Below are 16578 nucleotides of genomic sequence, written 5' to 3'. Positions count from 1 at the left end.
GCGGCAGCAGCGTCCCCGGAGACCCCGCGGGCGACGGTGAGTGCTGGCGGGCAGCCGTGAACATCTCCACGACGTGTGCTTCCCCGCGCGCTGAGGTCGAGCAGGTTCGGGGTGGAAGCCGGGGAAGGAGCTTGCAGGAGAGGCTCCCTGGGGACCCTCCGGTCCGGACGTGGCCCCGGTTCCCGTGTTTACGAAGATCTCTCATGCATCCTGTCCTTGTGGAGGGAAGCACGGAGGCAGCAGACACCCAGCACTTGTAGAGAGCGGCCCCACACCTCTTGCCCGGAGACAAAAGGGAACCTACACAAGGGGAAACTCTCTAGAAATCTTGGCCTAGAAAAGAAAGCTTTTCTCACTCGTGGCAAACGGAGCCTCGGATCGCCGCCGCCTGGAGCGGTGGCGAGAGGGACCTGCCTTTCCGTGGTGTGACCTTGGGCGGCCCCTCCTCCACGGGAGCCTAAGTGTCAGAAGTGACGGTGCCACCTGCCTCAGGGGTGAGGGAGAAACAAGGAAGTCGGGGTGTGCAGTAGGCACCGCATGAATGTGCCTTCCTTCCCTTCCCTCCCCCCTCAGAGTCCTCCAGCTGCTGAGGACTCGTCGGGAAGGACAGGGGTGTGTACAGATGGTCATTGTCCCAAAGTTGCTCATTTGTCAAGGGAAGTCTAGTTGTCCCTTCCTCTCTCCCGGGAGCTGGACAGCATGGACTGTGCCTGAAGTTCCTCCTCCCTTGGGGACACAGGAGCCCCCTTTGCATGTCCCGGATTATCTTGAAACAGTGCTGACTTCTTGTTATATTGTTGTTGTTTTTTATTAGCAAAGACTGTTTTGTTCAGTAGGTAACAAATTGACTCTTTTTAACTCAGCAGGAAAAAGAATTCCTTAAACCCTCAGTCCGAGTATGTAACTTATACCCCATGTTGCTGGCTCAGCGCCTCCTCTGTTTGCCCCCCCACCCCCACCCCCAAGTCTCCCAAAGGCTGCCTCTGTGCTGTCAGTGAGTCGCTTGGCATTTCAAAGCTGGAAGAAACCTCAATGTCACCTAGTAAAAGGCCCATTTCATAGACAAGACCCTGAGGTCTAGAGAGGTTAACATGCTCCCTGCTCGCTTATCCTGAATGTTCCAGGCAGGCCCAAGGCCCCAGCAGGTGTCCTGCCTGGGGGCTTTTTCTTGTCTCTTTTTTAATTGTCATAGTCTGGTGGAATAGCCTAGGGCCCTGGTCAGCAAACTGCGGCTCACGAGCCACATGCGGCTCTTTGGCCCCTTGAGTGTGGCTCTTCCTAAGCCTTAGGAATACCCTAATTAAGTTAATAATGTACCTACCTATATAGTTTAAGTTTAAAAAATTTGGCTCTCAAAAGATCAATCATTGTACTGTTGATATTTGGCTCTGTTGACTAATGAGTTTGCTGACCACTGGCCTAGGGGTTGAGTGCATGGAAGGCGTTGTGGTTGGAGTCCCACAGCTTCTTCCTGTGTGACGCTGTCTAGCGACTTCCCCTGCTGCTAACGGGTTTCCTCCTCCACAAACTGAGGATAACAATAGTGCCGGCCTCCTGGGGTTGTTGTAGGGATTAAATCAGGAAAGCACTTGAACTGGTACCTGTGTCTAGAACAGTGATGGTGAGCCTTTTGAGCTCGGCGTGCCAGCATTTTGAAAAACCCTAACTTAACTCTGGTGCCGTGTCACATATAGAAATTTTTTGATATTTGCAACCATAGTAAAACAAAGACTTATATTTTTGATATTTATTTTATATATTTAAATGCCATTTAACAAAGAGAAATCAACCAAAAAAATGAGTTCGCGTGTCACCTCTGACACGCGTGTCATAGGTTCGCCATCACTGGTCTAGAACATGCTTTGTATATGGCAGTCTTCGCTGCCCCACTCGATTCGTCATGGCATTTTACAAGTATGACATGCAAAGACTCGGTCGCATTCAGCAGCACTTCATAGTTAAGGGCTCAGGTTTGGTTCCCAGCCATTGAGCAGCTTTGTGGCCTTTAACTCAGTATCCTCATCTGTGAAATGGGAGATGTGCCATCAGCCCGGCCAAGTAGTTGTGGGGGTTAAACGAGGCAGCGCATGGAAATAAATCCCGTCGCCTGGTTCCAGGGTCATCGTCTGGGCTCTGAAATGATAACTCTTGTCACTATAACCTTAGTCTAGCCAACAGGCTTATCTATGTGAGATCAAGCTTCAAAAGGTAGGTATTTGTAGGAGGTGGTTTCGCTAAAAGACATGGTGTCTGGATTTTAGATGCCAGAGGAACACTCGTAAATGTGTCCTAACAACCTGACGTTTTTCGGCTCACAGCACGAGTTCTCTGCAGCACACTGCTTTCTCTCCCTGCCCTCTGTGTGACTGTTGTCCTTGCTGTGGTCGAGCAGAGCCTGCAATGAATGAATGACCTGGAGTCATTACTGCCCCTGTGTGCTCAGGAACCCTGTTCTTGTTGTAGGACTGTGACCGCTCTTACGATGGAGGGAAGCCGGCTGACGAAAGTGTCTCGACCCTACAAGATCAGCGAGTCTTCAAAGGTCTGTGCATGGTCGCTCACCACCTGTGCAAACTGCCTAGGAAGTGTGATATTTTTCTGATGAGCCCTTTCTTCATGTAGAGACTGGTTTTCTAGTGGTAGTGGTGTTCATTTCCTTAGAGGTAGCACAGGCCAGAGTGGAAGAATCATAAAATCAGAGGGCTGGGAGGGGAGGGATGGGAGAGACACAACTCAACTTATTTATTCTGCACCTCAACCCTGACGTGGGTGGGACAGGATGAAAGCCATTCCCCGCTTGGGGGCTCAGAAACTCCAAGGACAAGTCCATTGAGAAGCCAGCACCGACTTTGTAGTGGGGGGCAGCACATTGCATACCTGGATGTTAAGGGCCCAGGGTCTTCCCCCGACATGACTTTCTGGGGCCGTCGGAGTGAGTAAGGGTGGCTCCCCAGGGCTGGGCTACCAACCTATGTCACACTGGGTATATCAAAATCACCCTGGGAGAAGGTGAGGGTGTCTCATTAGAAATGCATGTCTGGCCCCACCTCATACCTGCTCAGTTAAACTCTGAGAGCTGGACCTGGGAATCTGTGCCTTCATCAAACTCCTCCAGGGCCTGGGAGCAGCCCTCTCCCCACAGCTGCATAAGTAAGGATTGGGGGGGGCCTGGTTTTCAGGACAGTCCCCACTTCCACCTGCCTCTTTATACATGTCAGTACCACCCTCTTTTCTTTAAAAGTGGCCCTTTTTGGAGATTAAAGTTTATGTTTACCTTAGCTCATTTTCAGTGAGGCCAATATTTTCCCCAAGGTGGGGTGGAATTGATTTTGGGGGTCTGGAAAGACTTTTACTCTTTATGATTAAAGCACAGCTGTGCATATAGTACATGCATGGACAAACAGAATGTATGTGGTGGTCACAATTCCATGGGGGATATTAGGAAAAAAAAACCCTTAAAAGAAGATTGAAAAAGAAAGATTGAGAAAGACCACATTAGATAAAGGGAGTTGTGGAGAGACCGTGGATTTGAGGAAAAATGAGAGAAAGAGGTTCTGCAGATGTGCGTAAAAGAAAGCTGGGTTGTAATTTTCAGGGGAGCTCAGTCTCCTGAGAAGTGGTTTCCTATTTCCTTTTGCGTGTCCTGGGAAGGCTTGCCAAGCCTGGCTTCATCTGCTGTGAAAACCCAGGAAGGTCTCCCTGCTGTCTCAAAGGGGCTTTGTTTCCGAGCTTGGCTGCGGAGACGGTGTCACTTTCTAAGTGTGATAGCGCTGGGAATCTTGGTCCCTGAAAGCCAGGCTCTGAGTTGGTTTCTTTCTGAATCAGAGCTTTTAGGAGTAGGGTTGTCTACCGCTTGGTTGATTGCATTTATATTCCTAGCTATAAGCGTACCTTGATTTTCTAGACATTAACACACCCATGTAGCCTGTACCCAGATTTTAAAAAAAGAAATTACCAAACCTCTCCAGTCCCTACATTGCCACTGTCCGGACTTCCAATCCTGCAGGTTTGCCTGCCCTTGAACTTTATGTAAATGAACCAGAGGGTAGGTGCTCTTGTTGTGCCTGGCTCCTTGCACTCAGCGTTCTGCATCTGAGAGTCTGGCCCAGCTGGTGTGTGTAGGGGTAGATTGTTCCTTCCCAGCGCAGTGGAGTCTCCTATCAGGCGACCACCGCTGTTCATTTAACTATTCCAAAATGTGTTGATCCATTTTGATGCTGCATTCTTCTATTATGAAATACCCCATACCTGCTGCGTCTGTCCAATGTTAGCTCCTGAGTCCCTGTGTTTCTCCACCCACCTTGCCTCGCCTCTGATAAAAGCACTGACATAGAAAACAAAGGAATAACCGGGATTAATACCATCAAGGAATGTTGGAGGCCGGGACTTCGAAAGGATACAAAATGCTGCCAGTCTGTTACTGATGCCCCTTTAAAACCGGGAAATTGTGTTGTCTGCTTTTTGAAAGTTCTATCTGCAGCAACACCAAAATAACCAGGTACAGAATTAAATGCGCCTACTTAGCATGGAGACCCGGTTTTAGAAGCAGCGCTACCCTTTTCCCTGCCCTGGCTCCCTGCAGCAGATGGTGCCCCGCGGCAGCTGTTATCCGGGCTTTCCCCGATATCCGCCCCTGGGAGCTGTTTCCCTTTTTACTCAGCAGCGTGGGGTCATGTGTACCCCAATTTAAGTGTGGAGTCCCAACAGCCTCCTCAGCTTAGAGATGACCAGGGGCCCAGGGTGGGCAAACAGCCCACCTGATGTCCCTCACTTACTTCTCTCGGGAGCCTTTACTACTACAGGGGAGCCTGCTGCTGCGATGCTTTATAATTTCCTTCCTTCAGTCCACACCTGAGAGGGGCCCCAAGCCAGTGTGTGCTGGAGCCCAGACCATTCCTGCTTAATTAGAAGCCAAAACCAGGCCAGCCTGGCTCTCTCTGCTACTAAGCAGAATACGCGGAGCTATCCACGTATGGGACCCAGGAGAAACCGTCCTGTGACGTGAGAGCAGCAAGCCGGGCTCTCTAAACCTGAACGGGAAAGAAGCTTTAGTCTGGTGTCCTCATCTGAATGCGAGGCCGTTGTCCGTGCCTGTGATGTAGGTGGAGCATTTGATGTTGGAATTAGCCAGACAAGGCAGAGAGGCAGGACCAGGGGAAATAAAGGACCTCAATTACAGATGTGTTAGAGGCAGTCAGGAGCAGATTGCGGGGGCTGTGGGGAGGGGAGGGGAGGCAGAAATGAAAGCCACTGCTGTAGGATACATGTTGACAAGAACCTGTAAGAATTCGGGGACCTGGAAGCCAGTCACACAGCTGCTCACATCTAAGCCCTCAGTCCATCTTCCTTTTCTCAGTTTCCCCTTTTCAGGCTTAGTGCCCAGCCAGCCCCTTTCCTCAATCGCCCTCAAACCGACTCACTCCCTAGCTGATATTTCTGAAGGCCTGCTTTTCCCATATTGAATGTTCTTGTTGTTTTTATGGTGAGGAAATAAGCAGGTGTGCAGTATCCTGAAAGCCCAAAGCATAATTAGTTCTCCAAGGATTTGGAAACTGTTGTCTAGGTCTGACATATTTTTGTATCCTCGAAAGCACATGGCAGGCATCTAGCATGGAATACATATCTGCCAATCTGAATCTGTGGGATGGATTCCTATTCATTATTCACATTAATTGATCTGTTCATTGTAGTGTAGCATGGCGATCACAGGTCTGGGCTCTGGAATCAGACCTACATTCAAATCTCAGCTCCGCCGCAATCACGGTGGGGCTTTGGGCCAGTTTCTTAGTCTCTCTGACCTTAGTTTTTCTCATCTGGAAAATGGGGATTATAATAGACGTTCTCTTGGAGGGTTTTCGTGATGAGAGTGCATGTCCGGTGCACGGCACAGTGCAGGGTACACGTAAGCCCCCAGAAAAAGACAGCGTCTCTGCATTTCACATACAGTGTATCTCTTTCAACCCTGGCCGTGGCTGGTGAAGCCATGTTTCTGGAAGGAGGGTCTCCAGAGCACTTAGTTTGCATCACTAGAAATGGGGGTCTCTTTAGCATAACCACACGCCTTTCCAAGACACAGAGAAAGCTGCCTTCCCCGGCACAGCGCCTCAGTGGGGGTCACAGAGCCTCAGTGGGGGTCACAGAGAGTGCAGGGTACACGTAAGCCCCCAGAAAAAGACAGCGTCTCTGCATTTCACATACAGTGTATCTCTTTCAACCCTGGCCGTGGCTGGTGAAGCCATGTTTCTGGAAGGAGGGTCTCCAGAGCACTTAGTTTGCATCACTAGAAATGGGGGTCTCTTTAGCATAACCACACGCCTTTCCAAGACACAGAGAAAGCTGCCTTCCCCGGCACAGCGCCTCAGTGGGGGTCACAGAGCCTCAGTGGGGGTTGCTCATCACAGCAGCTTCCCTCGGCAGGCTTTCTGCCATGACACCCCCGCCCCTCAGCCACCTGAGTGGTGAGTATCCTCATCCTCACCTGTGAGATGAGGAAATGGAGGCTCAGAGCCTCCTCATGGCTCAACCACGATCATAGCCAGTAAGTGGCAGAGCTGAGTGCAAACCGTGATTCTGTCTGGCCTTAGAGGCTGCGTCCGAAGCCACTTCTCTCTCCTGACAGGACAGCATTTTTCAAATCTATGTGCCCCTGACCCACAGGAAGGAAGGGAGGGAAGGAAAAAAGAAACCTTTTAGGAATTTTACTTATAAAGAAGGAAAAGAGAGGTAAGAGGAAGAGAGGAAAGAAGGAAGGAAGATTGATTTTAGGAATTTTATTTACAAAGAAAAAGAAGAAGGAAGATATATCCAATACACATAAACCTTGTTTCCTGCAATGCACTGTATTTTGTTTCCCAGTCTTCTTCAGTCCACTGTATTTATTTGTTCATCCTCACCTGAGGATATGTTTTCCCATTGATTTTTAGAGAGAGTAGAAGCGGGGGGGGGGGAAGACAGATTGATTTTAGGAATTTTATTTACAAAGAAAAAGAAGAAGGAAGATATATCCAATACACATAAACCTTGTTTCCTGCAATGCACTGTATTTTGTTTCCCAGTCTCCTTCAGTCCACTGTATTTATTTGTTCATCCTCACCTGAGGATATGTTTTCCCATTGATTTTTAGAGAGAGTAGAAGGGAGGGGGGGGAAAGACAGAGAGAGAGAAAGAGAGAGAGAAGCATCGATTGGTTGCCTCCCACACATGCTGACTTGGACTGGGGATGGAGCCTGCAACCCAGGTAAATGCCCTTGACCTGAATCGAACCTGTGACCCTTCAGTCTGTGGGTCGGCGCTCTAACCACTGAGCAACCGGCTAGAGCCATTCCCCTGTATTTAACATGCTGGTTGTGTCCCACTAGATTGACTCCTGCAGCAGTGAGGGGGCAGGTTGGCACGCTTCCCCTCTCTGGGCCCGGGTGCGAGCCCCTGACACTGCTCTCCCACAGGTGTACCGCTGGGCGGAGCACTCGACCACAGTGCTACAGCGGCTGAATGAGCAGCGTCTGCGTGGCCTCTTCTGTGACATCGTCCTAGTGGCTGACGAGCAGCACGTGCCAGCCCACCGCAACCTGCTGGCCGTGTGCAGCGACTACTTCAACTCCATGTTCACCCTGGGCATGCGTGAGGCCTTCCAGAAGGAGGTGGAGCTGGTTGGTGCCTCCTACATCGGCCTCAAGGCCGTGGTGGACTTCTTGTACGGTGGGGAGCTGGCCCTGGATGGTGGCAACATCGACTACATCCTGGAGACGGCCCACCTGTTGCAGATCTGGACTGTGGTGGATTTCTGCTGCGAGTACCTGGAGCAGGAGGTGAGCGAGGACAACTACCTGTACCTGCAGGAGCTGGCCTCCATCTACAGCCTCAAGCGGCTGGATGCCTTCATCGACGGCTTCATCCTGAGCCACTTCGGCACACTGTCCTTCACCCCTGACTTCCTGCAGAACATCTCCATGCAGAAGCTCTGCGTGTACCTGAGCAGCAGCGAGGTGCAGCGGGAATGCGAGCACGACCTGCTGCAGGCCGCCCTGCAGTGGCTGACGCAGCAGCCGGAGCGGGAGGCCCACGCCTACCAGGTGCTGGAGCACATCCACTTCCCGCTCATCCCCAAGAACGACCTGCTGCACCGCGTCAAGCCGGCCGTGTGCTCGCTGCTGCCCAGGGAGGCCAACTGCGAGGGCTTCATCGAGGAGGCTGTGCGCTACCACAACAGCCTGGCGGCCCAGCCGGTCATGCAGACCAAGCGCACGGCGCTCCGCACCAACGAGGAGCGCCTGCTGTTCGTGGGTGGCGAGGTCTCCGAGCGGTGTCTGGAGCTCAGTGATGACACCTGCTACCTGGACGCCAAGAGCGAGCAGTGGGTCAAGGAGACACCCCTGCCGGCCCGACGGAGCCATCACTGTGTTGCTGTGCTGGGGGGGTTCATCTTCATCGCCGGCGGCAGCTTCTCGAGGGACAATGGAGGGGACGCAGCGTCCAATCTTCTTTATAGGTATGACCCCCGCTGTAAACAGTGGATCAAGGTGAGATTAAAGCCAGATTCTTTCTTTACTCTTGAGGACTTTTGATCTCTCTAACCTAACCTTGACTGCTCCTCCCTTCTTTCTGGCCTTGACCCCTTCCTGCTTCTGAAGAAGGTGTGATGATAAAGTGACGAGCCACCTAATTCCCACCCTCCCCTGTGCCTGCACCTGGTTGGGGGAGTGAGGGCCGACCTGCAGGGTCAGTCTAGAACTTTCTGCACCTAGAAAGGTTCTAGGTCTGTGCTTTCCTAATGTCGTAGCCACCAGCTCTGTGTGGCCGCTGAGCTCTTGAAATGTAGCCAGTGGGACTGAAGGACTGAATTTTGTATTTGATTTCACTTTAATTTACATTTGTGTGTAAATGGCCACACGAGGTTAGTGGCTACCCCATTGGATGTCGCCGGGCTAGAGATCTGACCCATAGTTCAAACATTCTTCCCGTGGCTCAGAGTCTCGGCCACGCTCCTCTTTGGAAAGGTGTGGAGCTGGTCCGAGGAGGCCGTGAAGGCTCACATCTCCGGCAGGTATGGTGGCTAATTCTGGGAAGAGCGTGGGTCTTGGCGTCAGACCTGAGTTCACATCCCAATCTGGCTAAGTCGTAGCTGGGAATGTCAGACTGGTCCTTTGCCTTCTCCAAATTTCAGCTCCTTCCTCTGGAAATGGGTGGGAGGAGGGCATCGACCTTCCAGGTTCAGGGCTTGTATGTAGCTCATGTTGATTGGCCGGTGCCTGGCAGAGGTGAAAAAGTGTTCCTTTCCCCCCCACAAACACCTCCCTAGACCACATCTATGAAAGTCGGTCTCAGTCTTTATCCTCATACCTCAGTGGCTTTACTTAACGTGGTGTTGTTCTGAGCTCAAAACTCAGAATGGACTCTGCTGATCTTTCGATTTTATTCTCGAAAATCTAAAACCACCCACCAAGGTGTAAGTGCTGACACTAGAAAGAGGCTCCTGGCTTTGGAGCCCGTCCTCAAAGCTTGGTGGCGGTGGCAGCCTGAACGTATGGTCTCCTGCAGGACTGGGTTGCCTTGTGTGTTCTGCTTGGATTATTTAAAAAAAAAAAAAAAAAAGTTGGGTCTTTCGCTTTTTAATTTCCTGTTGAGTTCCACTTTCTGTCTGTTAACACAATGGCAATCAGCATTCATTAAAGAACTATCTGAGGGGTTGGCAAGAGGAAAGATGAATTTTTACTTTAAGAAATCCCTAAATCAGCAATTATGAACTGTTTGTCCTCAGAATTCAAGTACATGAGGCTGGCCATGTGGCCAAACAAGTTTGGGGAGCTGTGCTCTCCAAACCCCTTTTGAGAATTCGCAGTGTCTCAAGGGTCCTTGGGGACTGAGCAGTCCCTCCTAAAGGCCCCTTCTTTCTTTAAGTTTAACTCCCCTCCGCCACACTCACTTGGCCACTGCCTCACTCTCTGGGCCGTGTTCCGTAGAACACCTTTGGGAAGTGATGCTAGATGTTGACGCTGCCCAGGGTTTGGGGAAGGGAAGGTACAGGTGTCTTGCCTCCGCAGGTGGCCTCCATGAACCAGCGCCGTGTGGACTTCTACCTTGCCTCCATTGAAGACATGCTGGTGGCCGTCGGTGGCCGGAATGAGAATGGAGCTCTCTCTTCAGTAGAGACTTACAGTCCCAAGACCGACTCCTGGTCCTACGTGGCCGGCTTGCCAAGGTAGTTGACGGTTTTGTGCGAACTCTTCCAATGTGACGACTTTTGGATTACAGTTCAGTTCACCTCACTGTCTGGATTTTCAGGCTTCGAATTCCAGGAAGAATCTCCTGGCTTGTAAATAACAGTGGGTAGACCCTGAGAGGCAGAGGGCGTGGTGGTGACGAGTCAGGGCTCCTGTTTAGGCTGACCGCGTACAAGTGTCAGCTCTGCCGTTAGACAAAGATCCCTCAGTTCCTGAGTCTGTTCACTTGCTGAGTTTCAGGGGATAGGTACCCACCATTCCAGACCCATACAGAGTAGTTTCCCTGCCCTGAGGCCCCTGGTGCTCCACTGCTTCATCCCTGTGCCCTACCTCCGAACTGCTGGCCACCACTGACATTTCCTGTCTCCCTAGCCTCGACTTCTCAGAACCTTATGGTTGGAGTTGTACTTCACTTCATTTTCCATTTGTTATATAACTTGATCAGGTACCTGTGTGTGCCTCAGTAGCATGCTGTTGCTGTTTCCAGCCCTTATGACAGTGGTTCTCAACCTTCTGGCCCTTTAAATACAGTTCCTCATGTTGTGACCCAACCATAAAATTATTTTCGTTGCTACTTCATAACTGTAATGTTGCTACTGTTATGAATCATAATGTAAATATCTGATATGCAGGATGGTCTTAGGCGACCCCTGTGAAAGGGTCGTTTGACCGCCAAAGGGGTCGCGACCCACAGGTTGAGAACCGCTGCCTTATGAGAAGGAAAGCAGTCTTGTGATTATGCCCATCTCTCAGGTGGGGAAATGGAGAGGGGGCAGAGCTGGGAATTCTTGCCCAGGCAGTCTGGCTGCACAGCTGTCTGTTTACTTCCTGTGCGGTGACAGCTGCCATCTATAAAGAGTTCACGGGGTGCCCGCTCCCTGCGTTAGCCCCTCAAACCCTCACAGGCCCCTCACAAGACGACAGGTTGTCCCCCTTTTGAGAGGAAAAGACTGCGGCCTCAGCTCCCGGAGGCCCCGCCCAGGACAGCACTGAGCTCCCTCTCTGTCTCTGTCCATCCCTCCACAGGTTCACCTATGGCCACGCAGGCACCATCTACAAAGACTTTGTGTACATTTCGGGGGGCCACGACTACCAGATCGGCCCCTACCGCAAGAACCTGCTGTGCTACGACCACCGGACGGACGTGTGGGAGGAGCGCCGGCCCATGACCACCGCGCGGGGCTGGCACAGCATGTGCAGCCTGGAGGACCGCATCTACTCCATCGGGGGCAGTGACGACAGCGTGGAGTCCATGGAGCGCTTCGACGTGCTGGGCGTGGAGGCCTACAGCCCGCAGTGCAACCAGTGGACCCGCGTGGCCCCGCTGCTGCACGCCAACAGCGAGTCGGGCGTGGCTGTGTGGGAGGGCCGCATTTACATCCTGGGCGGCTACAGCTGGGAGAACACGGCCTTCTCCAAGACGGTCCAGGTGTATGACCACGAGAAGGACAAGTGGAGCAAAGGCACCGACCTGCCCAAGGCCATCGCCGGCGTGTCCGCCTGCGTCTGCGCCCTGAAGCCACGGCTGGAGGACAAGAAGAAGAAGGGCAAGGCCAAGAGGCACCAGGACCGGGGCCAGTGACCCCACCGTGCCTGCTGGGACCTGGTCCCCACCGCCACCTCCCAGAGTGTCCGTAGGCCAGCAACGACTTCCTAGAACCCTGGAACCATTATGTATCACTTAGCAGCTTTTTTTTACTTTTATGATTCTTAGTATTTCTATACTATCACCGTAATCGATTAAATATTCTACGTAACTTTACATAGTATCTTGCTTGAGTAATTAAACCTCGGCCCAGACAGGAAGTATCCCCTTATGTCTATACAGGGCTTCTCTCCACATTACAAATTTTGGGGGATACTTCAAGCACCCCCCCGAGAGTAGCGAGGGCAGGGGTTACGTAGAAATGTTTGTAGTGAAACTAGAGGCTTCTGTGGAACATTTCAGATCCTCCAGCCCTGAGCCTTCCCAAACCTGGCTGAGCTTTTAAAAATGCAGATTCCTGGCCCCCCGCCTCAGTCTGACTGAATCTAAAGCTACCAGGAGTGGTGAAGGGAGTGGCTGGAAACTATTTAACCAGTTCCTGGAATGACTGAGCATCAGCCACGGACAGGGTCAAGTGCATTTGTTTTTATAAGTGGGGACACAGGGACCTGGAGAGGGTGAGAGAGTGACCAGGGCTCACCAGGTCACCTAGGGAAACCTGGGCTTCTCACCGGGGAGGTATCCCCCTGAGGATTTTCTTATCAAGTGACTGTTGTTTCTGAATACTCAGTTTTCCTGGTTAGTAATCTTCCTGAATTCCAAAAGGGTTTAAGTAATCAGGGAAGAAGGGAAAACAAGGCCTGAAGCTCTTTATAAACATTATTCTACAATTTGTGCTTTTTTTTTTTTAACTTTCTCTTTTTCCTGGCACCCTCTGTTTCTGACGTACTGAGCCCCCAAATCTACATTTATTTCTCAGGAAAGAAAAAGGCAGCACCCTAGGATTTAGCATTGTTCTCTGACTCCAGCTCCTAGAAGCATTTCTTGAAAGCTTTTACACGAGCGAGCGCACGTTAACCCCCAAGAAGGTTGAGTGTCTCGCCAACTCAAGCGACAGGCCCTGGTCCCAGCCATCAGCTGCTAAGTAGTTTTGTGCTGCTGGGCAAATTCTTTAGTTAAGTCGTGAGCTATTTCCTCATTCATTAAGCAACAGGGTCAGATGAAATAACGGCTAGGCTTCTCCCAGCGGTTAAGCTCTTTCAGTCTGTATAAGCTATTAAAATACTCAGCACCTCCTTTTGAGATATGTGACCACCCTGCACTGATTGCTGCAGTTACTAGAGCATCAAGAGTATGTGCCCTTTAAGAGCTTGAGACTACTGTCCCAAGACACGATGTAACACAAAGTATGATGGGAGGAAAGGAATGTGACCAGTTTTAATCATGGGCCAAAGGAGGCATTCATGATCTATATACCTTGGCAGAGATGAGAAAATTTCAAGATGCATTGTTAGCATTGACATTAGAAGAAGAATCTCAATTAGCTTTATTTTATTTTTGTCTCTTTACTCCCTTTCCTTTCTTTCAAGGTTTTCCATGATTTTTATAGCAGCCAGGAGAGCTGAGAGTGGGCGTTTAAAGCTTCATTACCCAAATCATTGCCCTCTATTGCTAGCTGGGAAAGCAGTCTGCATAGTTAGCTAGTTTCTTATATTTGGGAGTCCCTAGAGGCTTACACATTGTTGAGAAGTTCTGCAAGGCATACAAACCAACCAAAAAACCGCACTCTTATTGTTGCTTGACAACCCTTCTGGGTATTAAAGGCTCTGAGAAGTCCTGCATTAACTATTAACCTTCCATCAACCAGCATCTCCAAACTTTGTTGAGCCTGAAACCCTTTTTGTCTCATACCTAGTCTCAGCCCTCCACGAAACATATTTGGCAGAACTTCTACAAACTTTGGGATAGCTGAGCCCCTCCCTTTTCTAGGAAAGGGTTCATTGCTTGAAGACCCTTTAGGTCACAGTGGTTCTCAACCTTCTGGCCCTTTAAATACAGTTCCTCATGTTGTGACCCAACCATAAAATTATTTTCGTTGCTACTTCATAACTGTAATGTTGCTCTGTTATGAAGTGTGTCTCCTTGTGTGTGTGTGTGTGTGTGTGTGTGTGTGTGTGTGTGTGTGAGGTACAGCAGCTTCCTGTTCTTAGAGGTGGTACTTCATAACCCTTCTGTCCCAGGCAGATCCCTTGCAGTGGTTCTCAATTTTCTGGCCCTTTAAATACAGTTCCTCATGTTGTGACCCAACCATAAAATTATTTTCGTTGCTACTTCATAACTGTAATGTTGCTACTGTTATGAATCGTAATGCAAATATCTGATATGCAGGATGGTCTTAGGCGACCCCTGTGAAAGGGTCATTCGACCGTCAAAGGGGTCGCGACCCACAGGTTGAGAACCGCTGCCTAGGAGGCACAGAATCTACGGTTTGTTCTCCCTGGCTCAGCCCAAGTAAAGAGGTGGTCAACCAGAACCAAAGGGCAGGAGGGGAAGAGCTCATAGAAAGACTATTTGTGCCTTGGGAGACAGATGACTTTGACCTTGGGAGAGGGGAGCCGTCAGTTTGTAGCCTAAGCCAGCTGTTTTATTCTTGACCGCCAGGACGTGTCCCAGGACGCAGGCCTCTGGCCTCTGTTCTGACTAGTGCCTTGGTCTTACAATGTCCTGCCCCTAATATTTTGTGATGTCTCTCCTTCCACTGTGAAGGTACTTCGTCATCCACACGGCTTAGAAGCTAATATGGAGGTCGAGGGGACATTTCTTTAAAGGTAGACGTGATAAGTAAGTGTCCTCTTGTGAGCCAACTTCAAATAATTGGTGGTGGCTCCACGTACACTAAGAAAGGTTTTCAAGTTCCTTGGGGTCAATGGCGGGGCCAGCATGGTTTTCGCTGTCCATGATTCAAGATGGGAATCCCCGCTGTGCCGTCCAACTAAGAATGGAAGGAAATGGCTTTAACTCCGTTTGGCAGGTGGCCTTTTGAACTGCAAAATCTTGAAGGCATCGTTTCCAACCAAAGTGACAAAGACAGGTTCTTGCAGGCTGCCATCTTGAGACGAAAACAGCAACATTTGCCACCGTGTCATCAAATTGTCAGTGCTTCGAGCGGAACTGTGAGAGTATCTGGATCATTTGTTTTGATCTTTCAAAATAAGCATGGTGGGTTTTTATTCAGATGTTTTTTCCCCTCATTTTTAAAGAACTAGAGTTTTAACTTTATATTAGTTGTAGGTTTTGATTTTGACCCTCATCCCAGTTGGAACCTTGTTTGCTTAAGACATCAGTGGAATCATGGGAGGGGAGAGAAAAGCTGGAGAAACCCTTGTTCCTTAGAGTGGTCTTTCTGCTGTCCAACATACTAGTATACAGAGACTGTCTCAGCAACGTGCCTGTATGGATGGCTCCATCAGTATTTTTAACATTCTGCTACATTAGCTAGACTAACAGGTAGGACTTCCAGATTTTGATCTGAGCAGAAAACCCATGTGTGTATTATATTCTGAACGTTCCTCCCCTTGCCCCTGACTGATAGGTGACCTGACCTCATGATGACTTAATAGAAACCCCAGAAGCCAACCCTCAGAGGTGTTCAGTTTTGGGTGGAAACCCAAATGCCAGGAGGGGGTGGAGTCCCTCCCCTGAGGTCCAGGGTCTCCCTCTGTGAGTTCAGGTGAGTTTACCTGTGGTTTGAAGTCCCTGGCTCCAAGTCTGGGAGTGAATGGCCTTTTGGTGGTTTGAGCAATGTGGGTTGGGAGAGGACCCCCACACACACTCACACATCCACCCCCTAATAGAGTTACCAGCCTATCTCTACCCTGGTCCCCCATGGCATGTGGCTTGGCCAGCCCCAGCCCAAGCAGTACCTCACAAGGCCTTTAAACTCTTGGAGTTTTTGGCTAGAATCTCAGACCGCTGGTCCCTAACCTGGAGAGGCAGTTCCAGCCATGGCCTGGCCATCTTCGCAGTCTCTGAAGATTCTGAATGTCTTCAGAGGGGAGTGGCGGTGTCCTGGCCTCCAGGACAAACTTCTGGAGCCTAGGGCAGCTCCACAGGTACGTGGAGATCCTGCAGAGTGCGTCTGCCGAGCCTGGCGGTTTTTAAAGTTTTTTGAAATGTTTTGATACTTTTTGATACCATTTGCTAATAACCGTTTTGTAGGTTGCCTGCCGGGGTTTTCCACCTCACCCCCTGATCCCCACCCCCTTGAGCTTGCACTAGACAGCAGATGTCCTGCAGTCAGTGCCAGGAGAGTGCCCGCCTCATGCGGCTTTGTCTTGGCTCTTGCTCTCCTCCGTGGCTGTGGTCTGATACAACTCTTGAATATTGTAAGGTCACACATGGCCAATGAATAGGATCATGACTGTCCTAGGCCCCCAACTGAGCAAGAGGGCACTGTTACCCCCAAGAGGACACCCACTCCCTTAAGACGTCCCGTACTCCTTCGAAGCTCCTACCTCAGCAGTGTGCACAGAGTTGAAAAGATACCTGAGGACAGATCCATAGATCACCTTTCTCATACGGGTTATTTCTCAACCCAGGGCATGGCTGGGGTCCTGATCCACTCTCATCCACCCATTCTTTTAAAGAAATCTTAGCATGAAATCCACGGAATCTGTAACAGTGAACCGTCTTGCACTTTATAGAATTATTGCCCTCGGCATTGGAGGTTGTTCATTTCTTTGTGGGGTTTTTTCTTTTCTTTTTTTTTTTTTTAAAACATGGGTAGAATTTGTGGCTTCTGATGATGTTTTGGGGATCTCAAGAAATTGTCTTTTGGTTGCCTTAGTTAAAAGAGTTGAGTGAATGTACAAA

General features: G+C 50.2%; 1 protein-coding gene across 1 annotated transcript; it reads left to right on the top strand.

Annotated features, from left to right (window-relative positions):
• Positions 1–6: 6 nt before the first annotated feature.
• KLHL36 (kelch-like family member 36) lies at positions 7–11982 on the top strand. Its single transcript, XM_005862549.2, has 5 exons — positions 7–36; positions 2464–2542; positions 7446–8519; positions 10041–10198; positions 11247–11982. The coding sequence occupies exons 2-5, from the start codon at positions 2483–2485 to the stop codon at positions 11800–11802; spliced, it is 1848 nt and encodes a 615-aa protein (XP_005862611.1). The 5' UTR covers positions 7–36; positions 2464–2482; the 3' UTR covers positions 11803–11982.
• The last annotated feature ends 4596 nt before the right edge of the window (positions 11983–16578 follow it).

Source organism: Myotis brandtii, unplaced genomic scaffold (assembly GCF_000412655.1).
Source record: "Myotis brandtii unplaced genomic scaffold, ASM41265v1 scaffold165, whole genome shotgun sequence".
Lineage (NCBI taxonomy): Eukaryota > Metazoa > Chordata > Mammalia > Chiroptera > Vespertilionidae > Myotis > Myotis brandtii.
The sequence above is the reverse complement of the archived record's forward strand: the minus strand, read 5'-3'. Positions and strand labels throughout refer to the sequence as shown.

Coding starts and splice junctions, on each gene's coding strand:
- KLHL36 (XM_005862549.2), top strand. CDS start 2,483: ATGGAGGGAAGCCGGCTGACGAAAGTGTCTCGACCCTACAAGATCAGC. Junction 2,543..7,445: donor AGATCAGCGAGTCTTCAAAG/GTCTGTGCATGG, acceptor GCTCTCCCACAG/GTGTACCGCTGGGCGGAGCA. Junction 10,199..11,246: donor TACGTGGCCGGCTTGCCAAG/GTAGTTGACGGT, acceptor ATCCCTCCACAG/GTTCACCTATGGCCACGCAG.